Source organism: Caloenas nicobarica, chromosome 5, assembly GCF_036013445.1.
Source record: "Caloenas nicobarica isolate bCalNic1 chromosome 5, bCalNic1.hap1, whole genome shotgun sequence".
In the NCBI taxonomy this organism is placed as follows: Eukaryota; Metazoa; Chordata; class Aves; order Columbiformes; family Columbidae; genus Caloenas; species Caloenas nicobarica.
This window is the reverse complement of record NC_088249.1, coordinates 42,091,997-42,119,302: the sequence shown is the minus strand read 5'-3', so window position 1 is coordinate 42,119,302 and position 27,306 is coordinate 42,091,997. Positions and strand designations below refer to the sequence as shown.

The 27,306-nt window shown below is 45.7% G+C and overlaps 2 protein-coding genes across 9 annotated transcripts in view; both read left to right on the top strand.

The window, feature by feature from the left end:
• LRP4 (LDL receptor related protein 4) overlaps nt 1–17,224 on the top strand; it is an 83,987-nt gene extending 66,763 nt beyond the window's left edge. For 4 of the 5 annotated variants that reach the window (XM_065636336.1, XM_065636335.1, XM_065636339.1 and 1 more), the window contains 19 exons: nt 661–862; nt 1,188–1,377; nt 1,628–1,759; nt 2,423–2,563; nt 3,750–3,836; nt 4,048–4,219; nt 4,303–4,465; nt 4,704–4,929; nt 6,258–6,561; nt 6,889–7,107; nt 7,402–7,536; nt 7,744–7,852; nt 8,177–8,321; nt 8,856–8,969; nt 9,276–9,399; nt 10,452–10,519; nt 11,137–11,224; nt 11,751–11,892; nt 13,635–17,224. In XM_065636336.1, the coding sequence (XP_065492408.1) occupies nt 661–862; nt 1,188–1,377; nt 1,628–1,759; nt 2,423–2,563; nt 3,750–3,836; nt 4,048–4,219; nt 4,303–4,465; nt 4,704–4,929; nt 6,258–6,561; nt 6,889–7,107; nt 7,402–7,536; nt 7,744–7,852; nt 8,177–8,321; nt 8,856–8,969; nt 9,276–9,399; nt 10,452–10,519; nt 11,137–11,224; nt 11,751–11,892; nt 13,635–13,970 (3,097 nt within the window). In that variant the 3' untranslated portion in view covers nt 13,971–17,224. Of the gene's footprint in view, nt 1–660; nt 863–1,187; nt 1,378–1,627; nt 1,760–2,422; nt 2,564–3,749; nt 3,837–4,047; nt 4,220–4,302; nt 4,466–4,703; nt 4,930–6,257; nt 6,562–6,888; nt 7,108–7,401; nt 7,537–7,743; nt 7,853–8,176; nt 8,322–8,855; nt 8,970–9,275; nt 9,400–10,451; nt 10,520–11,136; nt 11,225–11,750; nt 11,893–12,455; nt 12,525–13,634 lie in introns of all 5 variants that reach the window. The other variant, XM_065636337.1, reaches the window with a different exon arrangement.
• Nucleotides 17,225–18,156: 932 nt separating this feature from the next.
• The window catches only part of CKAP5 (cytoskeleton associated protein 5), a 56,446-nt gene continuing 47,296 nt past the window's right edge, over nt 18,157–27,306 (top strand). For 2 of the 4 annotated variants that reach the window (XM_065636334.1, XM_065636330.1), the window contains exon 1: nt 18,157–18,255. The gene's annotated coding sequence lies outside the window, so the exon portion shown is untranslated. Of the gene's footprint in view, nt 18,256–22,128; nt 22,216–26,970; nt 27,133–27,306 lie in introns of those variants that run through there. The other 2 variants (XM_065636331.1, XM_065636332.1) reach the window with 2 other exon arrangements.

The following is a 27,306-nucleotide window of genomic DNA, read 5'->3' as shown; positions in this document are numbered from 1 at the left end:
CTATTGAATCTGTATTCAAGCTCTCTGCTTATCAACCAGAGTTCAGTCAGAAGGATCTCCTCAGGTAAATTACTGCTAATCTTAAGCAAGCTGTAACTTTAGTGGCCTCTTGGCTTCAAAGAACTGTATCAAAGTATTAAGGGATCAACTATGTCATGGAAAGCAAACCTGAGTAGAGTAATTGAAATAAATGGTTTCAATCGCAGATTTTGCTTCTGAATCATAAGACCTTGTGGAGCTGGGGATAGGATGGATAGGAAGAAGCTTGCCAGTCATTGCTTTAGAAGCATTGAAGGTCTTGAGTAAAAGTGTGCTGTTCTTTCCTTGAGTGGGTTACTGGAAGACCAATGCAAAAAGAGTATAAAGGGCCAATGATGGAAACTGGTAAATAATTGATTAATTTTTAGACCTCGAACTATTAGCTTAAAGTTTTCCTCCATGTTGTAATTAGACCAGCACATGAGCAGTAGAAGTTATATAAATATGAGTATGATCTTAGGTACATTATGAGAATCCAAGGCTGGACACAAGTACAATATTAGCCTAATGATGCTTTCTGCTAGGGCCTGAAGGCACCAGGCTCTCTTGTTTGTAACATGGCCTGTCCATAGTGGCAGTGAAGGAGTGTAGGCATTCACTTCTGTCTGGGCTTGTGTTCAGGTTCATGTACTGGACCGACTGGGGAGCCAGCCCAAAAATTGAGTGTGCTGGTATGGATGCCTCAAACCGCTTGGTGATCATTTCCTCCAACCTGACATGGCCAAACGGCTTGGCCATTGACTATGAGTTGCAGCGCTTGTACTGGGCAGATGCAGGCATGAAGACCATCGAGTATGCCAGTCTGGATGGAAGCAACAGGAAGGTAAGGAAGCCATCTTTGAGGGGGGAGTCTGGGAGCCTGAGGTGTAAATTCTAGAGCACAGAGTGCTGATGGCCTCTGCCTCTCTTTCCAGTTGAAAGTGAAATGTCCAAATCAAGACATGCTGAGCTGCTTTCACTGGGAGAGAAGAGCTCCCTTTCAGTTGCAAACTGTGTGAGGGAACCTCCTTTTGAGGGCTGAGGTTGCCCTATCGCTCTCCTTTTGCTGTGACTGTACAATATGGTGTTGAGAGGGGGCAAGGGAAGCCTCTTCCCCTTAGTGACTTCTTAGTAATGTTTTTTCGGGGGGCTGGGGGTAATCTGACCAGGTGCTGATTGGGAGCAATCTGCCTCACCCCTTTGGACTTACTCTTTATGGCGAGAGAATCTACTGGACAGACTGGCAGGCCAAAAGCATCCAGAGCGCAGATAGAAGGACTGGGCAGGCTCGGGAAACGCTGCAGGACAATCTGGAGAATCTTATGGATATTCATGTTTTCCACCGGCACAGGCCACCAGGTACAGAGCTCGCCCCAAGCCACACTGAGCTGAGAGCTTGCTCAGGTTCTGGTATGTGGCACAGCTCTCTTGCAAGGAGCTGACCATCTGTCGCCCTCCATGCATTAAGTCTCTGGGTGGAATATGAGAGCATGAGAATAACTCTCAGCTTGGTATTTAAAGGCATACTAGAATGCATTTCTGTAGCTGATGCATCCCTTTTTTGTGCCTCTGCTACTGGCTTATGGATTTCTCATCCTCTTTCCTATAGTACATACAGCGTGTGAGGTTAACAATGGAGGCTGCAGTCACCTATGCCTTTTGGCACCTCTTCCAAAAGGTTACAGCTGTACCTGCCCTACTGGGATCAACCTGCAATCTGATGGCAAGACCTGCTCCCCTGGTGAGTCCTCTCTGTTAGGATTCTCATTGCAATTTTGTATCACAGCAACATTTTGTTCCTGTCTTGTTAGAAAACAAAATTCACTTTTTATCTGCTTACCTCTTGGAAAAAAATTTGATGCCTGTACCTTCGATTTGAGTGGGAATTACTATGAAGAAGCTTACTGATAACTGGACTGATGCAGAAGACATTTTTCTTGAAATTATGTTGGTCATCTAAACCAGATGTCACATTCTCCCCCATACTTTTGCCCTAATCTTCAGGTGGATTCTTTTTTAACTACAAGGTGCTATATTGTTTAATAGGCCTGTACAGACTTCACCCATGGACCCTCTTTGTGAGGACTGTGGAAGGCACTCAGCTTCAGGCCATGGTACATCCACTTTTTCTCCTTAGCAGGAAAAAACTGACTCCTAATTCCCATTTCCCAGGCATATTAGCAGAAGTAACTCTTCTACGAGTGCACTCCTTTTCAACTTGGATGTAAAAAAGCATTCAATAACATTCAGTAAAGCTTTTGTACCCAGACTCCCCATAAGATCTGCCTGAGACTTCCCCTTTTCCACTGAAGTGGATGTCACCTCCAGAACGTTCAATGAATGATGCCCATGGCTGACTGAACTTGTTTCTCCATAGCATCTGTCCATTTTCAACTCTCTGCAGGAATGACGAGCTTTCTGATCTTCGCCAGAAGGACTGACATCCGAATGGTCTCTCTGGATATTCCCTACTTTGCAGATGTTGTTGTCTCAGTAAATGTCACCATGAAGAACACCATTGCAATTGGAGTGGATCCTCGTGAAGGTCTGAACTTTTTAGTGTATTGAACTGTCTGTTTGAAAGGCGACAAGTGACTTCATATGTAAATGTCTGAGTAAAGATCCAGATCTTACTGGAGGTTGTGAATTTGGATCGTGGTGGTTTGGTGTTTGTGGATTTTTCGGGTTTTTTTGTTGTTGTTGCGTGCGTGATGTTTTTTTGTTGTTGATTGGTTGGTTGGTTTTAGTATGTGCTGCAAATATTCCTTTCCAGTCAGGAGAAACCTGCCTGCTACATTGATAGATTCCCATGCATTTCTGATTTAAGAAAGCTTTCCTCCTGCTGCTGAAGCCTTTTACAGCAGTAGAACTGAGACTCTGGCTGGTTTTGTATACTAAACATCTGATGCTCTGCTGGATGTAAACTCACTGTTGTACAGTAAGGCAGATAATCTGATTGCTGTCCTCTGGCATGTTTTGAGGAATCAAATGTGGGACTCTATACTACTAGATGGTAATAGGTTATATGTTCTTTGGCCTTGAGTAAAGGTCAGAGTGCCAGTGCTCTTACACATTTTGGGGAGGACTGGAACAAGATCATTTGTACTGGTTTATAACTCTAGCTTAATAGTCCTGTGCTGCTCTTAGTCCTGTGCAGTCAGATCTGTTTTGAATGGAGTAGCTGGTAGTCAGAGACCTGGATCTGTTTTTTAAGGATTTCGCTGTTTAGTTCATAAAATTGTAGAATAGTTTGGGTTGGAAGGGACCTTCAAAGGTCATCTAGTCCAACCCCCCTGCAATGAGCAGGGACATCTTCAACTAGATCAGGTTGCTCAGAGCCCCGTCCAGCCTGGCCTTGAATGTTTCCAGGGATGGGGCATCTACTGCCCCTCTGGGCAACATTTTCCAGTGTTTTACCACGCTCATCATAAAAAATTTTGTTCCTCATGTCTAGCCTGAATCTCCCCTCTTTTACTTTAAAACTATTACCCCTTGTTGTATAGCAACAGGCCCTACTGAAAAGTCTGTCCCCATCTTTCTTACAGCCCCTTTTAAGTACTGAAAGGCCGCAATAAGGTCTCCCCGGAGCCTTCTCTTCTCCAGGCTGAACAACCCCAACTCTCTCAGCCTTTCCTTACAGGAGAGGTGTTCCATCTCTCTGATCATTTTTATGGCCCTTTCAGGCTTTGGTTTGGACTTTTTTTTAAGCTTCTCTTTCTTCTTCCACCCAGGAAAGGTTTACTGGTCAGACAGCACACTGCGGAAAATTAGCCGGGCTGCCCTTGATGGCTCACAATTTGAGGACATCATCACTACAGGTGAGAGAGATTTTGGCTTGTGAGCCTCTCAACTCCATGCAGCATGAGAAGAGAGACTCTGATACCCTGGGAGAATAATATTTAAGTTTTTGGCAGAAGGGCAAGCGAACCCTAAAGTAACTGCCTGTTGAGGTGCAGAAGGGGAATATGGGAAGTTCCTGACTAAGCTGGGAGGATGAGTAGTGGCCAATACACCTTGCTGTTTTCTCAGGTCTGTTGACTACAGATGGGCTGGCTGTGGATGCTATTGGCAGGAAGATATATTGGACAGATACAGGAACAAACCGGATTGAAGTGGGCAACCTCGATGGCTCCATGAGGAAAGTCTTGGTCTGGCAGAACCTGGACAGCCCTCGGGCAATAGCTTTGTACCACGAGATGGGGTTAGTGTTGTTAAGAGGCTATCTAGGAGTTAGAACAGGACTTCTGACCTCTGTTTCCATAATACTTGCTGGTTTTTCCTCAGGTATATGTACTGGACAGACTGGGGTGAGAATGCGAAGCTGGAACGCGCTGGGATGGATGGCTCTGGACGTGTGGTGTTGATCAGCAACAACCTGGGCTGGCCTAATGGACTGGCAGTGGATAAGGCTGGGTCCCAGCTGCTCTGGGCTGATGCACACACTGAGGTCTGATTCTGTTCTTCAGCATTGTTTGTCATTGGGTCTTTGGTAGCCTGAGGCTGTTTTGAAGCTCTTGAGCTCAAAAGAGCAAGAGGAACGTAAGCTTTTATGAGAGTATGGGCTATGGGGAGAGTGGACTTGAATAATGTCGCTTGCTTAGACTCTGGTTCCCACTTGATATAGTAATTGCTAGCGAGAGAATCAGTGTTTTGAGTATGGGGCTGATGTTTACTTCTTTCTTTAGCGGATTGAGGCTGCAGATCTCAATGGTGCTAACCGCCACACCCTGCTGTCTCCAGTGCAACATCCCTATGGCCTCACTTTGCTGGACTCCTACATCTACTGGACTGACTGGCAAACTCGCAGCATTCACAGGGCTGACAAGGACACTGGTGCCAATGTCATCTTGGTGAGGACAAACCTACCTGGCCTCATGGACATTCAGGCTGTTGATAGGACACGGCCCCTGGGTGAGTTGCTAGGCTGCTTACAAATCAGGGGATGTCTGTGGTGATGAGGGGAGCCCTTCAGACCTGTCACTGAAAAGAGTTCTTTGGTGTAGAGCATGAGTGATAGAGGAACTTCTCAAAAATCACGTTTTCTTTTTTTTCTTCCCTCTTTAGCTATTTTTGCATTTCTCCCTATTTACCCAGCTCCATAGGTCTGGTGTTTGTCTATTGCTGCATTTTGATCCCCTTGATTCCATTTCCTTTACTGGATTGCATTGACAACCTCATTCTCATACACAGCAGAGCCACTTTCTTAGGAGGACTGAATGAGTCATGCCCAATTAGGCTCCACCAGAGTCTACTGGCACTGGCACTAATTCCTCTTAAGCTAGTTGCTGGAACCTTATTTCAAGTTCTAGTTACTTTTTTCACCAACAATTGCAGGCCTCATCTTCCTGTCTGTCACTCGCTCTACAAAATCTCTGCTGCTTTAGTTGTTTTTCCTATATCATGCTCTTCAACAATTCTGCACCAGAGTCAGATTCCTTACTTTACTCTTTGTGGATCCTGTACGACCCCATCTTGCCTCCTTGCTCTTCAGCGAGAGTTGTTGTGCTGTGCTATATTTTGGTGGAACTTCCCCAGTACGTACTTTTACAGAAGACTCTGCGCTGCTTCTCCTGTGGCTTCTAACAGCGTAACATCACTGTTGACAGTATAACTTCACAATATAACTTAAAGCTAACCAAAACTCTGGCTGTCTGGGGTTGGGTTTTTTGGGGGTTTTTTGTGGTTTTGTGTGGGTTGGTTTTTTTAATTAAAAAAAAAAAATTATGACCCTAATATGTCAGGCATTTTCAGCAGGCTTCTCTGATGCCTTTGTTTACTTGCCACTGTGTGCAGCTAAGTTGAAACAGAAGCTTCTTTGTAAGCCTGGCCTCTGGTGCATTGTCACGCTGCTTCCCCACAGGGTTGGATCTTTCTGTCAGCATTACCATTTGCAGCAATAATAAAGCTAAACTGCAGTTGTGTGTATCTGTCAGCATTTGGCTGTTCCTTTTTCTATGGGAAAATTATGATAAGCAAGGAATGCAGGTCAAGATTTTGCTCTTGATGATCCCCCCTTCGTCTGTGCCTTGCTCTTCTCCATGCCCAACCATGCACCCACCACAAATCTTGGAGGGCAGGGAGGCAGTCTCTATATGAAGAGCTGTAGATTCCTGGCAGGGCTGGGGTGGTGAGGATGAACTCAGCTGCTAGCAAGTTGTGCATGTATGTAGCCCTCAAAATAAAGCTTTGGTCTTTGGGACCGCACTGATCCTTCATCTGTGATTTCCCTATTTCTAAAGGCTTCAATAAATGTGGATTTCGTAATGGTGGCTGCTCCCACCTTTGCTTGCCTCACCCCACTGGCTTCTCCTGTGCCTGCCCCACTGGCATCCAGCTGAAGAGAGATGAGCAGACATGTGACTCCTCTCCAGAGACATACCTACTTTTCTCTAGCCGTGCTTCCATCCGTCGTATCTCACTGGACACCAGTGACCACACAGATGTGCACATACCTGTTCCTGAGCTGAACAATGTCATTTCTCTGGACTATGATAGTGTGGATGGCAAGATTTACTACACAGATGTATTTCTTGATGTCATCAGGTGGGTGCCAGTCATCTGCTTGGCCAGTGCCCAGGTAACCCAGCTACTGGTGCTGGTTGTGCCGCAGTGAGCTGGGGAGTGTGTCACTAAGTTGGGGAGACCAAGATACTGGCAATACACCGCTACTTACACCTTCTCTTTGGTACACAGTGTCATGTGTATTGTTGAACTAAATGCTGATGGTGTGTTTAGTCTGCTGGAGAGTGTGGAGAAAAAGGTATTAGGGAGGTAGCAGCATGGTGGTTGATAGGGATCACATGTGGAGGTGTGAAGGCTTTCTGGAAGCTACCTGTCCCTCACTGCCATTTGTCATTGATTTCCATCCAGGCGGTCTGATCTGAATGGCAGCAACATGGAAACTGTCATTGGTCAGGGTCTGAAGACCACAGATGGCCTGGCAGTAGACTGGGTTGCCAGAAACCTCTACTGGACAGACACAGGACGCAATACCATAGAGGTAGCTAGACTGGATGGAAGCTCCAGGAAAGTGCTGATCAACAACAGCCTGGATGAGCCCCGAGCCATTGCTGTCTTTCCCAAGAAGGGGTAAGTACGGGCTATTGGTGGGGCTGGAAAAAGGGCTGTGCAGAGGCAGATTGGAAGAGGAGGTTTGTGGGAGGGAGATATGCCATGTGAGTCTGCAGGTACAAGCAAGGGGCTGCCTCTGAGTGACAGATGTAATCAGGCAGACAGTGGATTTGAACGTCGGGCAGATAGCTGGGAGAAGCAAGGTGCAGACCACATGATCTTTTTTGAACTTGAAGAATCCGGCAGTTAAATTCATAACTAAAGCTAAACAAAATGTCCTTTTCTTCTTACACTTGCCTTTTATCTCTTCAGATACCTCTTCTGGACAGATTGGGGTCACATTGCTAAAATTGAACGGGCAAACTTGGATGGCTCTGAACGTAAAATCCTGATTAACACTGACCTAGGATGGCCAAATGGATTGACTTTGGATTATGACACCAGGAGGTCAGTGAAAGATTTTCTTATACTTGCATAGAGTTAAGGGATGTAATCATTTTTTTATGCCTCCTTAGCTTGGTTTATTGGAGTAGGGTTGTGGGGTTTGGTGTTGTGCTTTTTTTTTTTTCCTCTGATCCATATTGGCTAGCAAATTACTAGAAAGGAAAGAGGGATTGTATAGATGGAAGCTCACATCTTTCCCTGTTCCTCCAGAATTTACTGGGTGGATGCACATCTTGATCGCATAGAGAGTTGTGATCTCAATGGGAAGCTACGGCAAGTGCTGGTCAGCCAGGTGTCACATCCCTTTGCTCTGACACAGGTAAGATTTTCCTGCTGCTACCATTCTCCCTGACATGCTGATGAGTTGGACAGTGGAGCCTGGGGACAGGGAAATCTTATAGTCTGGGGAAACCAAGATGACTGAGGGGATAGTACTTAACTTCTCTGTGGAGCTAGCGAATAAAGTTTGTCTGAACTCCTGTGGGGTGTAGACAGTCATCTGCTTTATGACAAGAGGGGAGGGGGTTGAAAAGGCCTTTGTTTGGGGCCTTCTGCCACTGGGGATGTGTTTTATGGGTATCCTGTGTCTACATGGCTAAACATGCTAATGGCTGTGCTTTTTCTTTGCTGGGTCCCTGAGCAGCAGGATAGATGGATATACTGGACTGACTGGCAAACCAAATCTATCCAGAGAGTGGACAAATACTCTGGGCGGAACAAAGAGACAGTCCTGGCCAATGTTGAGGGACTGATGGATATCATTGTGGTTTCACCTCAGAGACAGACAGGTAAACAGGAGAACATTGATTCAGGCAAATGTTAATTGGAGACAAAAAGCACTCTGGAACAACTGTGGTGCTGTAGATGTCAAGCAAGATTGGCATCCTTTCTTGTACTCAGATGGTTAATGCACCTTCCCTTGGCACATTCCTTGTCTGCCTGTGACAACTGAGTTAAGTACATCTTAATAGTGTTCTGTTACAGCTTTGATTAGCAAACATCACTCCCTGTGGTGTTCATCTGACATTGTGTTAAAACAGAAGAATGTGAGCTTTTTTTTTTCTTTTTTGAACTGTTCAGCTGTGTTGACTGACCTCCTGTCTAATGATTTCCAGTGCCTTCCTTTCAATATTGCCCTAATTCTACCAGTGTCTGGCTATTGTCATCACTTTCTTAGCAGTCAGATGAAGGGCATGGGCCAGAGCATAGTAACTTGCTGGAGTTCTAGGAAGTGTCTCTGGCTGAGCTGGAAGAAAAGTTGTTGCTCTGAGCTCCTACCTGGTTATCTACAACATCTCTAGCAACTTGCTTGTTCCTTCCAGGTACTAATGCTTGCGGAGTGAACAATGGAGGCTGCACTCACCTCTGCTTTGCCAGGGCTTCTGACTTTGTCTGCGCATGTCCGGATGAACCAGATGGGCGGCCGTGTTCTACTAGTGAGTTTACTGAGGGTCACTAGGGTAGTAGCTTCCATAAGTGAGCCATTGCCACTGCTTATGCAATGGCAGGGACAACCAGAGCATCTGAAGCTCTTCAGTGTATAAAAACTTAGGCAGAGTCATATACTGGAAGTAAGGCAGTTGTGAGCAACAGAGCCTTCTTCTGTCTTTTTTGCTGACAGACTGGGTTTGAGATGGGAAAGCTGCTCATATAGGCCATTTTGGAAACTCTCTATAGCTTACCAGACTTGTTCATCTATCCCACAAATTTGGGGTCCTACTTATTTTTCTCTGTTGCTCTAGTTCCTGGTGTGGTGCCCCCTCGTCCTGAACCCACCAGTGCAAGTGAGAGAAGTCAGACACCACCTGGCAGAGTAGGAACCTCAACAACCAAACCTCTCACATCCCTGGAAGCAGTGCAAGGAAAGTAAGTGCTCATGTTCTCTTGGAATTGGGGTGTGAAAGTCACAGCTTGTGTAAGGTGCAACATGCAGGCCCTGTCTGGTTGTCATCACCCAAGTGTACCTTTTCCTAGCCAAAAGAGGCAATTCCAGTTCCAGAATTCACGTACATAATGGGGAAAACCATTTTGACAAAGAATGCAGAACACTGCATCATCTCTTGCCAGCTCAACAGAGATCTTTCTGTCCTGTTGAAAAGTGTGTCTAGGCTGACTGTGCTGAAGTGTTAAAATCCTCCTGAGACCATATCATTAATATGATTGATTTCTGAACTCCTAATTTTGAGAACTTATTTCTGAGAGGAGGAGAGGAGAGTCTGTTGCTTTAATTCACTGAGACATCTCAGACCTGACCCAGACATCTGAGGAAGTGGTTCTGCCCTGGCTACAAAGAGAGAGCTTGTTTGAGGTAGAACAGACCCTTTGCAGCTCAAACATTTAAGTTACAGTGCAGGTAGTTAAGAGACTTTTTTCTGCTAATTCCCTACAGCCTGCTATTTCTGCTACCCAGCAAAAACAACAATGAAAACAAACAAAATACAACAACAAAAAAAACCCCACACAACAACAAAACCCCATATGTTCTTAAATATATGGCTGGGTTATTTACAAGGCAAAACTTTCGCTTTATTGAGTATGATGTGTTGGACAGAAAGATGTTTGCTCGTTCTAGGATGTTCTGATTTCTTTCTTCAGCACTGATGCTGAAATTTGTGTTCTGACAGCTAGGTATATGTATGCACCTATGTACCCAAGAGGTGAATCTAGAATGCATCAGATATAAAGATATTGCAGACCTATACTTTATATATATTATATACACTCACACTTCCCTGTAGATATGTATATGACCCTCGACCCTCTGGATACAGAAGGATATTGAAGAAGATAAGGCAAGGCTTCTGTTGTTGAACTGGAAATGGAAGGGATATCAGTGCTAGCCTGTCCCATCCTGTCTTTTGATCCCTTTGACACTGTCGATACTACTTTGAGTAACTAACTGTCCTTCTGTCATTCAGCTGCTCAGACAAAGATGCTAGGCGAGGCTTGTGTACCCATACCAACGAGGCAGTGTTGGCAACCATGGGTGAGTTCCTTTTCTTTAACTCTTCTCCACCAGGGTTGTTGCTCCAGATATGTCCAGGGCATTTCCAGTATATAGGGTATGAAACTCAAACTTCTGAATCTCAGACTTGAATTACTCAAATGCTGTCTGAGCAGAGCAGTGTGTCTAAGAATGAACATCAGTCACACATGTTTATTTAGCATATATGGGACTTCTCCATATGACGCTTTGGTCTGAAGAATAGTTCTGTTTTCTTTCATCCCATACCTCATTTATTGGGCTCTTCCCATTAATGATACTCTTCTTCACCGTCCCCTTTGTCTTTAGTTGAGGATGGTTGACTGGGGTAATTGCTACCCATTGCAGGAAGAACCTGTCAGCAAGGGGGTCTAACTCATCTTTATCCAACCCCAATGCTAAGATCTTAATGCTCCTCAGTTTTCTAGGGCCTGGGTGGGACAAAGGGTTACATATGTTTGGTTTCATATGAAGCCAAACAAAACCCTCTGCTAAACCTTGATGTGCTGACATTTTACTTTACATATTTCTATATGGTGTATTAGGTGTTACAGTGAGGTCAGTATTACCCTGTGGAAGTTATGGAGAGTGCATAAATTACCTTTGCTGTTCACTTTCAGGGGAAGGACTGCATGTCAGCTATATTATTGGAGGTCTTCTCAGCATCTTGTTTATTTTGCTGCTTATTGCTGCTTTAGTTGTATATAGGTAAGTGATCTTTTTCGCCCTCTCCTGGCCAATAGTAAAATCTAGGGTTGTAGGAGAAGAAAGTTGCTGAAAGCACATATCTTTCTTTATTGTCATTTACAATTCCTTTGTTCTCGATTAGAAGCAGTGTTTGATTTTATTTGCAAGGTTTGAGTCCTGTGCCTTTGAAGTGTTGGGCATGCAACTATTATTTCAAGCCGTATTGGCTAAATTTTCTGCAGAGAGCTTATGAGTTGTGGACAGGGATGTGAGATAATTCATGTCTCAGTATATGTGTGAGCTCATGTGCTTTCTGCCAGATAGCTTCACCAGTTACTGCCAGTATAGCTTTTGTGCTGACATGGCAGTACCTTGCTGTACTGGTAGATGGTGAATGCACCGGTAGCTGAAGAGCCAGGTAAAGTCAGCATTCTCTTTCTCTGAGGGACAGTGAAGATTGCTGGAGATTTCCACTTGCTGAGCACTCAGGAAATTTCTATCCTGGCAGCAGGGACCTATGTCTTTTCTGACAGCTCTTTCCCTCTAGGCATAATAAGTCCAAGTTCACGGACCCTGGCTTGGGGAACCTGACCTACAGTAATCCCTCATATCGGACATCTACCCAGGAGGTGAAGATCGAAGCAATTCCCAAACCAACCATGTACAATCAGTTGTGCTATAAGAAAGAGGTAAGAGCTGCTACTAAGGACATGGGAGCCCAGCTCAAGCTGCTGTTGAGTATTACAGGCCTTAGTATGTGAAAATATTGCAACTTGTCAGCATTTACCTCTAGGACAGGAGGCCAGCTTCAGTGAATTGCTCAGGCTCTTATGGAGATCAACCAGTAGCACTTCTTCCCCAGTGAGCTGTACCAAATTAGATCTGTCTTTAGCTCTCTGCTTCTCCCCCACTCACACAGTGTCTTGTATTTTATTTGTATTGGGTGCTGGGCCTTGAAGTACAGGAGTCGAAGGGAGTTGTCTTCCCTGGACACAGTCCTGATGAGTGACTGTTGCACCAAGGTGGCTTTGGACAGTCACTGGGGAACCAGGCAGCCGGAAGGGGTTTGGTAACAACAATGTGGCTTCTGGCTGTGCACTGTCTGGAAGGGGTGGGACAGAGAGAGAACCAGAGCCCTTGTTAAGTGGAGCATTTTAAAGGCCCTGCAGAGGTCTGCCCTGTGTGCCGCAGGATGAAGAGGGTTTAATATGGTATCTTGCAGCACTTAGTTTCTCCTCTGTTTTCTCCTCAGAAGCTTTCTTATCACTCAGATAGCTTCTCATCTTCCCTCTTCTGATTTCCGTCCACATCCTCACATCAGGTATCACTACTCTATGTATGTGTTTGATCCTGCCTCCCTCACTCAAGCTCTGTTGTGTGGCTCAAGCACTGTCCCATACTAATTGTTCTTGTTTTTCTCCCCTGCTTTTAAGTCCTTAAACCAGCTCTACTGTCTATCAAGAAAGTATAGGTAGTTCTCCATGGCAGATGCTTTGGCTACTCATACTCTGTATGTGAGATTTGAAAAAGATAATCTGTTAGATCACTTAGTTCATCTAGCAGGGATCACAGCAAGACTTATGCAGAGGAGAGCTTTCCCAGGCTTTGTCTTCCAAAGGTACTGTCTAATAGATTTCCCAAACTTCCCTGCCATTCTAGCCTTGTCTACTAAGGATAAGCCAGGATTATTTATCTAAGAATCTAAATCCTTTCCACTTTCCCTTAATTCTGCTGGTCTTAGATAGATCCAGATGTATATTTCCCACCCCCTCCACTTTCTCCTCAGAGATAGGTCACATGTTCTAATGTTGTGAGTGGGCCAAGTTAGATTTCATTACTTTAATCTCAGTGCGGTCCCTTTAGGCTCTGATCATTCCTGCTGTTTCCCTATAATCTCCTTCCCCTGTGTCACTGGGAGACTTGGACTCAACAGTGGTATTCCAGCTGTGCTTTCCTGAGAGATCAATCTAGAATGACTCAGATGTGAAGATATTGCAGATCTAGAATTGATTCCCTGCCTTCTTTTACCATGAAGTCTGCTGGCTGTTACTGCTTCCCCCCTCTTCCCCGCCCCCGCCCCCCCCCCCCCCCCGCCCCGCTTTCTCCTTACACTCAGTGGTGTTCTTATTCCCTACTATCAGGGAATACATATAGTTGAAGAGCCAGCTCATCCTCATTCCCTTTCCATGATTTGAAGGCTCTTGGAGTTTGTAATGATAGCTCTTGCAGGGAGGGTTTGTCTCAGGTGGTGAAGAATTGAAGGGAAACTTAGAACGGGTTCTGCCATTGTGACAGTCAAAGCCAGTGGCTATTTCCATGGAGGTCCAGCCTTTTGTCTGCTTCACTGTCTACATTCCAGCTCTGCTTTGCTCTTTCCCATATTTTTCCATAGATGTATTAGTTTTTTTTCATTCATCTGTCTGCTTCCTAGGCTGGTCCTGACCACAGCTACACCAAGGAGAAGATCAAGATTGTGGAGGGGATATGCCTTTTATCCAGTGATGATTCCGAGTGGGATGACCTTAAGCAGATTCGGAGCTCCCGAGGAGGGATCCTCCGGGACCACGTCTGCATGAAGACAGACACGGTCTCTATCCAGGCTAGTTCTGGTTCACTGGATGACACTGAAACTGAGCAGCTGCTACAGGAAGAACAGTCTGAATGCAGCAGCGTTAACACAGCAGCAGCCACTCCTGAACGGCGTGGCTCACTCCCAGACACAGGCTGGAAACACCAACGCAAGCCCTCCACGGAGAGTGAGGTCTAAAGTACGCGTGACTTTGGAAATGCTCGTACCCTCCCTCGCCTCTGCTCTGCACAAAAAACGGGACTCTGCCTGCTAGGCAAGGAAGGGCGCAGAGACCAGCCTCTCTTGCGAGGGGCCCAGAGACTGTGTTTGCCTTTTAGCAAGGAGCCTGGGCAGCTGTGCTGTTGTGGTTGGAGAGGGAAGATGGGTGGGTTGGAACCCAGAGACCCTTTTGGCTCATTTTCACTGTCTGTGGTTTATTTATATGTTCCCTTTTCCTGGAAGCTGCCACGTTAACTTTTGTGGTGACTCCTCTGGCCTGAATCTGGTTCAGATTCTGTGTTCTCTGGCAACCGCCAAGTCCTGTGCCATCCAGGTCATGATCGATGCCCATGAAGAGAGCAGAGCTGCCTCATCACTAGCTCCTGGTCACAGAAGTTCTCCTAGTCATGCCAGCACTAGCAGCACTCTTTGAGGCTTTGTGTTGAGTGGTCTCTGACTTGAGAGAGGTCTTGGAATAGATGGAGTATACTTTGGGGCTCAAGGGGACCCTGGCACAGCATCAGGTCACCTTTTAAAGGCACAAAGTAGGTAACCACAGTTGCTGTGACTCGCTTCATGAGAGCATCACTGCTTGCTTTCCCATCTGCTAGTAAAAACTCAAAGGAATGCTCAGATTGGAGCGCTGTGTCTGTTGCTGGCAGTAGACACTGCTCCTGTTCTCCTCTTTCCTGTTAAAACATGTTTCTGCTCTGGAAAAATGAGAGTCAGCAAATGGCCCTTTCAGAGCTGCTCCCTGTGGGTACTGGAGTCAGAGTGCTGTACATGAGGAAAGACGAGACTGGTATTGCTCTTAGCTCTACAGAGATAATGGGAGGAAATGGATCTCAGCAAGACCCAAATTCTATGCTTGTCTTTGCATAACTGATATTAAAAAAAAGAAAGAAAAAAGAAAATTTGCTAAGTTCCCACCAGTCCCAATTCTGCAAGGCCCCAATTCTCTTGGCCTTTAGGACCTTTGATTACTGTAATGAGGGAAAAGTGAGAATTCCTAGGTCGAGTATTTCCCAGGGGAGTGCTCAGTGCGGACAGTTAGGAACTTCTTTATTATCAGGCTGAGCCCATTTGACCTAGGATAGGAGACAATAACGAGGGAGCTGTAAGGGCCATTTTAAGAGTTGTTTATCAAATAGAATTGCACTTTAAGCTCTTCCGTTACCACTAAATAGCTCTCCTTGCCAAGTCATTTTTTCCCATCAGCTGCATGAGCCTCAGTTGTTCTCTGGTCTCCAAGGCCTTTGCCCCCTCTGGGGGGATGTAATCCCACCCTTGCATTTACACCCCAGCAGCATCTGGAGCTGGGGCTTGCATGCTCCCACAGGCTATTGCCACCTTTTCATATTCTCTTGACTTGTCATCTCTTGTTTCAGAGGGGAAAAAAAGATAAAATATCTCTTGATGCTTCTTCAAAAGTGAGATTTACATTAACACCTCAAGTCATACGGTTACTATCATAGTAAAATATTAAGTACTAAGCCACATACTCGGAAGCAGAACTTTGCAGTGAAGAATCCCTCATGGCAAATTCTGTAGCCTCTTTATCTCTTGGGAGGAGGTCAAATACACATTCCCACCTGTGGTGTAAAGAGAGCAAAGCACATTCTGGGGCCTGGGGAGGATGCATCTCCTGTGTAATATTTTTTCCAGCTGGTTAAAAAGAAAAAAAAAAAAAGGAAAATCCATCCTGCTCTGCTCTAACCGTGTTCATATACTAACAGTCCTGCTACCCCTGAAAAACACAATAGTTGCCAGTGGGTTGGCTGTATGTTTTACAGCAGAGGTAGCTTTGCAGAAAGGGGAAGGTTGCAGCTTTGACCTGGCTAGGTGGCTTGAAACTCTGTAACTGCACCATTGGGCTGACTGGTATATATTCCTGTGGAAAATGAACTGGAACTAAGGCTTGGACATCTCCCTGTGTTTATGTGGGACTCTTCCCTACTCACAAAGGGATTTTTTTTAAATTAAATTTTTATTTAATTATTTATTTGACTCCAGCCTGGGAAGCATTGTGGTTTTTTGGGCAGATGCACTTCTGGATTGAGGCGTGGACTCGACAGAACTGAGAAGGGAATGTGTATCACTGACACAGACTTTGCCTAAGCTGCCTCGTGCAGGGACAACACCAGAGGGCTGAAGCGTAGGCAGAAGAATAGACTTGAACAGAAAGCATGTGTAGGGGCGGGGGCATCAGAGCCGGGAGTGAGTGGGTGGATGAAGGGAGGAAGGCTCTGACTTCTAGGAGAGCAGGGTTTCTTTTGCGTGCACCAAAATCCTGAGGTGTGATAGAGGTGAAGGAAAACATCTGCCTGGATATGTCACTTGAGGTTCAGTCAGCCTGTCAAAATAATTGCTGTCCGAGTCGCAAGTGCAGAATGAAAAAGAAAACCCAGTCAGTCTTTACAACAACTCATGGTGCTTGTGATCTCCACTTAACTAAATATTCTCTGCAGCTTCTTAGGAGAGACCCTGCACACTCCAGCCTAACTGCTCTCTGCTTCCTTCCTCAAATGATTATGGCAAAAAGAAGCAATAAAATGTCCCATGGCCTCTCCTCTGCTAGTGAGGTGGACAGAAATTAGTTTATTTCTCCTAGAGACAGCCCCAGTGAGATGCTGCCTGCGGGGTGCATCATGGTTCCCCATTCTGGGGAAGAAAAGACCCTCGTTGCACTTAGGATGTTAAGAATGTAGAAGGGCCACTGGAGGATGATCTCTTGCGCACTGATTTACTATGTAAAAAGCAAACCTCTCTCCTGTCTGTCCTGAGCTAACGTCAGTGATTTCTGTGTGTTCCTGTGTAATGGTTTTAACGTTACTCACCGGAGACATTGGACTTTCTGGAGTTATTTAACCACTGTGTTCAGTATTTTAGGGGTTGATGATAATTTAATATAAATTTAGCTTTTCTTAACCACTCTGCCTGGCTTTTGGTTGTGAATCATACATGTTATTTGGACTCTCCTTTGAAAGTGGAGTTCCCAGACTGCTTCTGCCACTACAGCTTTGAATCACACTCACACACTTGTGCAAATTCTTGCACACACATAATACCTCTCACCCTGCACCCACCTTGCTTCTTTTCCTCCTTGTTACCATTTTAACATGGCAACAGCAGAAAAGGATGTTCATCTCTTTGGTAAGTATTAGGACTGTACCGGTCTCCAGCCTCTACCCAGTGGTAAATAAAGCTCTGAAGAAGAGCTGTTGTTCTGTCTGTAAGGGGTTTTGTTCAGGATTCTGTTGCATTTTTTATAAGAGTTTAAATGATGCAAAAGACCAAATAGTGAACGAAACATTCAGTAGTAACTGACACTGCAGTACTGCTGCTAATCTCTTACCTCATTCTGTCTCCTTATGATGGAAGAATTACCAAAACCCTTTAAACCAGCTTTATTCCTGCTCATCTCACCATTGAAGGGTAGTGCAAAAGTGACTTCCTTGAGGTCATGCAAAAATATGATCATTGCACTTTAGTAAAAAAAAAAAAATTGGTAATGCTTCTGCAATGTGGTGGGCAGAGGTGGCCTTGTAAGATTAATTGCAGCTGTGTTGATGGCACACTTGTCTTCTATTGTGATTACCCCTAAGAATTTTTCCCTCACTTCAGCTGAAGTGAAGAAACTGGAGGGATAACACACGGCTGCCACAACACAGTTACTGCTTTGCAAGCTCAGAGTAAAAATACTAAAGAAGAGAAAGCCCAACCTGCTCCTGGAAGCTGAACGCAGCCAGGAGCCCCTTTCCCTTCTTGCTCCTTTGCTCCCCTTGTCCTAACACACCTGCCATCACCACACCTGTAAAAGGGGACGGGTTCTGCGGCCCAGCACGGCTGCCTCAGGCCGGCGCCGGGCACTGCGGGCCCCGCCGCCGCCCCACACGCTCCCCGGGCCCGTGGGGCCGCCGAGGGGCCCGAGTCTCCCCTAAGCACCGCGGGGCGGGTGGGCGCAGCGGCCTCCTTCCCTGGCGTGCTCCAGCGGTGCCCGAGCCTCCTAACATCACCGCCGTGCCGGGGCGCTCTCCCCGCGGCCGGGCCCGCAGCGCCCAGCAGCCGCCTCGGGAGGGCGCGGAGCACGCGTGGCTGCTGCCGGATTCAAACGGACCAATAAAGTCAGCGGGTGCGGGCGTGGGTGGGCCCGGCGTCGGCCAATGGGCACTGAGGACACTGGGAGGTGCGGGCGGTGTTAGCGATTTCAAACCCTGCCGAGGAGCGGCCGGACACTCGCCGCGCCCGACCCGCCGGTTCCCGGGTGAGAGTCGCTGTCGTTGTCTCTTCCCCAGTGGGGGCTCGGCCCTTCCCTCTGTCCGCCGCGGCTCCCTGGGCCCGTAGGAGGGCGGGGTGGGCCTTCCTCAGCCGCTGGGCCTGAGCCTCCCCCGCCTCACCTGGGGAGTGGGCGGCGGCGCGGTCCCGAGCGGCGCTGACATCCCTCTGCGGGAACGACCGGGCTCCTCGGGCTTCGTCTGGAGCCGGTCTCGTGGCTGGGGGGGCGGGCGCTGCGACCGCTAACGGCGGGAGGCCGCGGCCTGTACCGCGCCGCGCTGTAGAGGCTTAAGGGGTGCCGCTCGCCGAGGCTGCCACGGAGCGCGGGCGTGGGGCCCGTAGGGTGCCGCGGTTCGGGCTGCTTCGCCGCGGTTGTCCCCGGCGTGTCGTCACTGTGGGCCCAGGCGCGGCTGGGAGCTGCCGGGGTCTTGCCTGGGTGGCGGCCGACAGTGCGGGCCGGAGGGCTGGTGAAGGAGCCGGGATCGGCCCCTTCCCAACGCCCCTCGATGGAAATACAGGCCTGGCATCTTCTGTGCCTCGAGCGGGCGTTTCGGGAGGCTGCGTGCAGGATTGCTTTCCCCTCGAAAATGATCTGGGGAAAACGTTCCCTGAGGTGATTACGATTTTAAAGTGAAAAGCATGAGCTCATCTCCATTTCTACAGGTCTGTTGTTGGGCGCAGGTGTTAGTCTTGGATCTCCAGGGTCCCTTACCAGGAGGTGCTTTCTATTGAATCTTCTCTAGTGTGTGGGTCTATAGGCGTCTGGACAGGAATATGGGTCTCGTGTCCCCCCTCTGCCCCTTTATATTTTATTCCGTTTCTGAGTCAGAGTCTTGTGATTCTAGTAGCTTTCAGGTTGGCTTTTACAGGGTGTTCCTCCTGAAATTGGATCTCTGTCAGTGAGAGACCTAAAGTGTTGTGCAGCAGAGGCTGAAGAATGAAACTTCTGTGCCACTTAAGCTGACCTGGGCCTTGTTCCAAAATAAATTTAAAAACAAATCACAAACTTATCTGTTACAATTTTCTGACTGATTTGTGTTCAGTGTGTATCAGCTAATTATGCTGCAGTTTTCCTTTTTTTTGCTAATTTATTATTTTGTGTTTAGTGTTGCATCTTCTAGTGCTACCGCTAAACTGCAGTACTGTTAGAGTTGCCATCTGCAGATGAGAAAGGGTTGAGTAGTTGTCAGGATGTTGGGCTACCAGCTGTGGGAGACCTTCCCTATTTATTACTTGTATATCAGAGAAAGTATTGCTATACACTTTCAATGAACTCATCTACTGGTTTGAAACTTTAAAGATGCACATTTCTAAATGCTAAAAGTCTCAAATAATGAAGCATTCTAAAAGGCTACTCATAAAAATCTATTATTAAGACTTTGCAATAGGGTCAAGCTAGAAAGAAGAATGATTTGGTCCAAGTTGCCCTTATACTTTTGACTCTTTGGCATCCAATAGCAGATCAGTTGATTGTGGAAAAATTAGAATTTGGTTTGACTTTCTCGCCCCAGCCAAGGCCTGGCCTTTCTTCAAGCTTTGCTCTTTTGGTAGCTTTCCCTTGTGTAAAACTTATAGATACACTTTTTTTTTTTTTCTTCCCACCCCGCTTTCAAGACTTGTAATAGGGTTAAACTTTTTAAGCTACATCAAGAGGGTGATATATCAAAGCAGAATTCACAAAAAAATGGCCTTCAAGTACAACGAACTGGTTGTAAACAGATTGTTGTAGATGTTTTGAAGATAATTCTCAAGAATACAAAGTTGGGAACGTTGACTAGGGGACCTGCTATGGAAAAATATATTTATTTGACACCCACAGAAAAATAAATGAAATTTGTATTTCAGAAGCATGGGAAATTATAGTGCTTTACCTCTGTACTGACCCGAGACTTCTCGTTTGAGAGTCTAATATAAAAAAATGAATGTGTTGTAATGGGACATGGTTGCTGATTCTAGTATGCGTACGACTGGTATTTGGTGGGACTTAACCTCCACACTGGTTCTTGTTCTTTCCTTGATGTGGGCCAGTTGTGCAATCAGGGCCTGTGCTTCTGCAGCCCTGGCCTGCCACAGTGGAGCTGATCATATTGCACTGATGTCGATTAGAACAGTCAGGTCTTGTTTCCATTTCATAGTCAGCTCACAAAACCTGACTTCCAGTGTAATGTTAAAAGTTGTTTCTCTCATGTGTATCACAGTGCATGTTAGGTGATAAATGTATAGCTGAAATTCACTTGGCATGTTCTAAGTTTTTTTCAGTCAATCTTTTTTTTTCCTTGTTACCCTGATTGTGTCACCTGCAAACTGTAACACCTCTGTTTGCCTCTATTTACAAATCTCTTATGAACATCTTGAACAGTACATACAATCAGACACTGCTCTGAATATTTTTGTGAAGTAGACATAAATGTCTGTCAGTCTTAAGTGTCTAATTTGGAAGATATTGTCATGTAGGATGTATGACTTGAAGGACCCTTGAGAGATGTAAATTCTTGTAAACCTTCTAATGAGGGTTTTAAAAATTGTGGTCAGTGATCATCTGGTTCCCTTTTCTTCCTCTTCCTATCTGTCCTCTGTTCCATGGTATCAGGCAGATGTTCTTTTCTGGTTTTTAGAAGAAATGTATAAACTTCTATTGCTTGTTTGTAAACTATTTAATGTAAATGGTTTGTGATGTCTCTGCCAGGCCATTTGCATCTGTAACAGAATGGTTGGTTTCAAGACAACATCATCTAAAACTAATATGGTGGTGTTGCTGCTGCTTTGTTGTAGACTGCTCCAGTGGTTCATCTTATAGGGGTGGAGTTCTAAAGTGTGACATGGGAAAGCCTCGTGCCCCTGTGTTTAAAATAAACATTGCCTTGCAGTGAGCAGTGTTGCTGTGGCTTGTTTGAATAAAGAGTCTCTCGACCTGAGCAATTGTGTGTTGTTTGGGGTTGTCTCTATGACAGCTCTGTTGCTGCAAACGTCAAACATTGAAAAGCAGAAGCCATCGTGCATGTTTGTGCCTCCCTGTTGTAGTGGGGAAGGTTGAGATGGTTGAACAAGTAACTTGGATGATTATCCAGTGAGGAGCGTGGCTGATGCTGCAGTGTCTAGAAGAGGCTTCTTTCTTCAGCTAGCTAAAAAGATGTCTGAAGAAACACTGCCTTGCATCATATGGCTCAATGCTTTTCTCAGGAGGAAGCTATTGATGCCTGGTTTCCACCATACCAGCTTCTTCAACAGCCCTTGTTGCTGTAGAAAAGGCATTTCAAAATGTCAGGCGATGTGCTGGAGAGATTGCTGATGAATCAGCTCCACCAGAGCACTGTCATTACACATCTCGCAGCAGAACATTAAATGCAACGATAGTGCGGCGCCAGGCTATCTGTTCGTACCTCCTGTGGAAGGTACCGCATTTCTCATTCTTCACAGCAGGCCTTGCGGTGGTCTGTTCTTCAGTTAGGGATTGCTGGATGATGGTGGTCTGGGATAATATCTGCTCCATACTCGAACATGACCGCTGCAACCTCTGTCACCAGAATTACTGTTCTGACGGGAGGGGTGTTGAGTGCTGTGACTCATGAGAACGGCAGGCCTGGCGGGCCGCGCTGGTCACCGGCCCCCGCGCTGGGGTGGCCCCTGTGCAGCCGCAGGGCGGGCGCCGCAGCCGCCGGGAGGGCCGGGGAGCGCCCGCCACCGCCTGCGCACCGCCGGAGCGGGGGAGGGAAAGGGGGGGTGTGACGTGCCGGGGGCTGCCGTGGGGGCAACGCGGCGGGGCCGGTAGCCCCGGGCACTGCCCTGCCCGCCTTTGTCTGGCCCCGGCGCGGGCCCGCTCCCCGCCCAGGTGCGGCCGCGGCGCCCCGAGCCCCGCCCGCCGGCGGGGAGGGGCCTGGCCTGGCCCGGCCCAGCCCGCCCCGCCGCTCCCCGCCCGCTCTCGCCGCGGAGCCGGGCCGGAGCTGTCAGGGTGAGTGGCTGGCGAGGCTCGGCGGAGCCGCGCGGGCGGTGCGCGGCGGCAATGGCGGGGCCCGGCCCTGGGGCGGCGGCGGCGGGCAGAAACAATGCCGGGCGGGCGGCCTGCTCCGGCCCGCCGCTGCTCCGGGCCGCGGCCTGTGCCAGACACCCGCTGCCGGTGCCGCCACGGAACGGGAAACCTCTCCGGGCTGCGGCGTGCGGGGGAGGAGGAGAAGGGGGACAGCTGCGGCTGCGGGCGGGGAGCCGGCGCGGGGCGGCAGAAGCGGAGGGGTGCTCTGCTGGAAGGGGCTGGCGATGGCGGGGCTGCTGCTAGTCTGGGGGCAGGGAGGGAGCCAGGGCCGTCGCTGCTGTGTTGGAGGGGGCTTCCCTTGGAGGAGGAGGGAGCTGGCAGTCATTCCTGGGGTGGGATGTCTCTGCGGGAGCTTTCCTTCATCAGCAGTTCAGGCCGTCCTTTTAAAGAATATGACATGAGCCTTTCCGTGAGTGAGCTCTGTAAACACCTTGAGGGATGGGAGAGTTTGCAGCTCGTAAGCACAGCCCCACTGGCATCTTTCGCTCCAGCCGGCCACCCTCAGAATTGTCTCAGCACTCACAAACTTGCCCGTGGGTTGCCCTTTTCTCTCTTGCCCCTCTCTGGTCTGTAAGACTGGCTTCACTCCAGGCTTACCCGTGCAGTAAGAAATAGCTTGTGCTCTTAGCAGTAGTGGAAGGTCAGTTTATTTTGCATTGTCTCTCGCTTTGAGGACATTCTTTTCTATGCACAAGTTATTTTCGGAGACTATGTGCTGAAATATATTTTTCCAGAGAAATTAAGTATCTGTCTCCCTTACCAATAAGTTGCCATTTGTGCTATTAAGTTGTCCCTGAGCTGAGTTAGGACGTATGAGTTAGAGCCGGCAAGAGAGGATTTAATGCTGTTTACTCTTTAATGCCATTTCATTGCTGCTGAAACAGTAGCTTCTCATAGCTGCCATCTACTCAACAACCTGCAAAACAATTCCTTTTTAGCATGCATTTCTCCTATTTCTTTTTGATTATTCTGGGGTCCTGCCTTCCTTTCATCAAGAGTCTGTGTATCTTGCATCTTTTAATTCATATTTTCATTGAAAATCCCAACTTTTAAAATTATAGGAAATTTTTATTGCCTAAGCAGCAAATGGTCTTCCTGTTGTTTTTTAACCTCTTATTTTGTCTGTCATCAAAAGATATGTGGACTGAAGCTGGAAAGCACACTTACAGTCTGACTGAAAGTTCTTCTGACTGCTGCTTTTCCAGATATCCATAGTTCAGGATTGTTAGCTGGACTTCGATTTTCCTTTTGACTATGTAGAATTCACTAAAGCAGTCACATTATTTCATTGACTGATTAAGCTATAGTCCTTGGATTTGTGTGCTCTTCAAATACTTTAATGTGTCCAGGTGTTGTTTAAAATAAAAATGTAACTTATGATTACTTGAATTTTTCAACATTTTTTCTGAGCTACTGGACTGCACTCACAGAGGACTGTCTACTGAGAAGTCTAGTTTCATTTGACATGTGACATACAGCTATACTCTCTCCAAGTACATGCCCTGCTATATAGGAACATTTTGAACAGATTTTTTTCCTTTAAAAAGGCCTGGTTTGCTTTCTCAGAACTTAATCCTTCGAGTAAAGTTTTTGAGAAGCTTTCGAAATATCCAAATGCTTGATGCTGTTCTGGTGCACAGTGATGTTCAATAGGTAGAAGTGAGTAGGAAGAAGTGGACAATCAATCAACATCTGTTTTTAGCATAAAATGGCTTCATGGTTTGCTATTGCACACTTTATGTAGAAAATGATCTGAAAGCTGAAACTTCACAAAAACATCTAGTGATAGCTGATAAATGATGCTTCAAAATAAAACACATTTGAAGATGTTTACAATGAAAGGAATTTATTTAGTAGTTCCCCATACTATGAAGCCGTAAGGTTGATGCTAATCAGCCCTCAAAAATTTTAGCAGAGCTTTTATTTAGAAGCTGAGTTGGAACTGTTTAGAGCAGTGGGTGGTTAATCCAAATTTTCATGTATTGACACTTTCCCATAGTCACTTAATGTCTTAATAAATGTGCTTCATAAACTAACTTATATTTAGTGGGGAATTCTCACTTTTCCATTTGAGGTTCTTGCATTTGTTCTGCCTTGTAAGTATTTTCTACTCTTGCTGCTTCTGCATGGTCTCCCTTTGAAAGGCATCCTATTCTTTCCTTGATGGTCTTCATTTGCTCACTGCTCCCTAATATAAGAACTTGTCCTGCCAAGAACTGTCAGGGAGGATTTGTTATTCATCTCCATTGTAGATTCCTCGGCTGACTTGCTTTTGGAAATGTATTGACCACATTAATACCAAACCTCTCTCACAAAACTTATTTTGGTGGTTCAGTGACTTCAGAGGCCTTTTTTCTGGATCAAAAAAAAATGAATATCGTTACTGAAAGACTCAAATCTGTTTGTTCTGAGTTGTGGTAACAAGAAAGCTATGTAGGTCAAACACTTCATTGCTGCAAATTCACTAGAAATAATATAATTTAGCTGCATTATTGTATAATGAGGCTACTTGGATGTTGAGAGGTAATGGCTGGAGGTTTACATTTTTTTGCAAAGTGGCTTTAAAAAAAAAGGGGTTTTGTCAAATGCGTGATATTCTATGATCATACAGAACCCAATGACTTAATTGAAGGGAGAAACAAGAGTCTTTTATTCTAGTAAATGCAAGATATAGACAGTACAAGATCTTGGCATTAGGACAGGCATGAGCAGTGATGAAGCTAGAAGGAAGGGATGTTTAAGAAGGAGCTCTCCCTCTGTGACCGTGGAATACTTTCTGATAAATTGTCTGTTCTAAAGGGATTTGTAAGTTATTGGGGGGATGGAGAAGTATAATTTTATCACTATTTTTAGATGCCAGATTCAGCACAGAAGGCAACTTAACCCATTTAATAATTGAAGTAACCATTGTAGACGTTACAACTAAAAATAGTAGGGGAAGTAACTTGACCAAACTGGAAAAAAAAAGGGTGAGAAAATGCTCACTGTTTCATGGTCGTCTGTCTCCCCTCCCTGTCTTGTCAGTCTCCCAGTTGAGTACATTATGATGTTGGGAAGGCAAGTCCTAGATCCTTTTCTTCTAGTTTTTATAATGCTTCACTAGGGTGTCCAAGCAAGGGGTCACACTTTGTAGCAATAAACTGCTGGATGAGTATAGGAGTAAAAATACTTGTAAATTGATTTCAGCCTTGCAAGGGTCCAAGCGTTTTTAGTAGAGTTGCTCCTGGCTTTAGGGTTTGAACTGATTTTAGGATTGTAATATGGTAGTCAGTGTCCTACAATAAGGTTTTCCTTGGTGGAACAGATTTCTGTAGAGAAATATTTCTTTTTGTTGTTGAAATAGGAAGTTCATACTGCTGACAGTTTTCTAAATGACCAGGGTGTAGATGGGGGCTTGTCCTAGTACAGGTGCTAAAACTCTTATTCTGGCATTTCTGCTGCTGGCAGATCTGTTAGTGTTTTATTTCTTATTGTGTTTTCTTTGCAAATAAATATTGTCCTTGCATTGGTTCCTTAAGTTCTCCTCAACAATAATATAGACAGGTAATGGCTTGATTACCTCTAAGTTTCTTAGCGAGTTTCAGAACTACCTGATCTCCTTTTAAGTTCATTCTGCTTATCCTTGGCAAAGGCATATGTGAGTCTGGGAGAAGACTGCTCTATTTCTGTCATGTGCATCTATGCTGGGGAAGCACCCCATTATTTCTGTAGTGCATGTTAGCATGGAGGTGCTTGGCAGCAGAACTGAGTGCCAGAATGAAGTCTGCTGTGACTGTGTTCTCATTAGGGCATTCCTGCATCCTTCGCTAGGTGAGCTATTGGAAAAGTTTTTGATGTGAATGCAGTCTCATTCTAGCTTTTGGAGATAAATCATCAGTCATAGAGGTAGATAGAGTTTTAACACCACCTCCATGTTTAACCATGAGTGTCTTACTTGGGGGGGAGGGATGGTGGCTTTTTTTTTTTCTTTAGTTTAAGGGTGTGTTTGCTTTTTAAAAATAGGTAAAATGCATTGAATTTTAATGAGCAAGCTGTTGATTTGTATTTAATTTTGAGCTCTCTTTCAGTAGGCTGAAGGAAGGGATAAGAGAACAAATGAGAGGTTTGGGCAGAGAAAAAGAACGCAGTAGGGTTTCAGAAGGGTTTAAACACATGAGAGTGGAATCTGTTGCAAAAGGCTGATGGGGTTTCAATGCAAAAAAAAAAAAGTAGTAACTCACTTGCTCTGACTTATGATTGTTTGGTTTTGGTATGGCATTTCAAAGCTTGAATTTTCACTGTAACTTTTAAGTCAGGATACCTTTTCCTTGTCAGTTCCTGACATGGAGGAGTGGTGTGAGTGGTACTTAACCTAGAGCTGTGTTGGTTTTTGTCTGTTTGGGTTAGGGTGTTTTGTTTTTTAATAAATTATACATTTTAAATCATAGTGTACCAGAATTAATCCTTCAATAGCATGGGCTTTAGGTAGCCTAACTTTTGTGTACTTCATTTCTTACATAATGAGCAGAGTGATCCCTTCATTTTCCGTAGGTTATAGTTCTAGAGGTTGTCGGTCCTCATCTTTGGCCCTCGTAACTTTTTTTTTTTTTTTCTGTTACTGTAAAAGCAAACTTCTTAGTACCACTGTGCAGCTGTGCTGGTGTCAAGAAAAAGTGTCCACATCACTGTTAGTGAGATGAGCAGGGCAAACCATAATAATGCTTGAATATGTTTGTTTATGTATAGTCAACTTCTGTCCTGACATTCACTTTCATTATATTACCATTGGGCAAATCAGTAGGTTTATGCAATTGTAGGGAGACCAATATTAACATCCATAGGAATTTATTAATATTTAAGGTAAGTTTAATGTAGTTTGGTGTGTATGGGGGTGTGTTGGTAGCTGGTGAGGATTTGGGGGGATTTGTTTTGGTGGTGGGTTGTTGTTTGTTGTTGTTGTTTTTTTGGTTTTTTTGTAAGTCGGGTTGTTCTCCCCTTTTTTTTTTTTTTTTAAAGTATCTTCTAACTTAATCC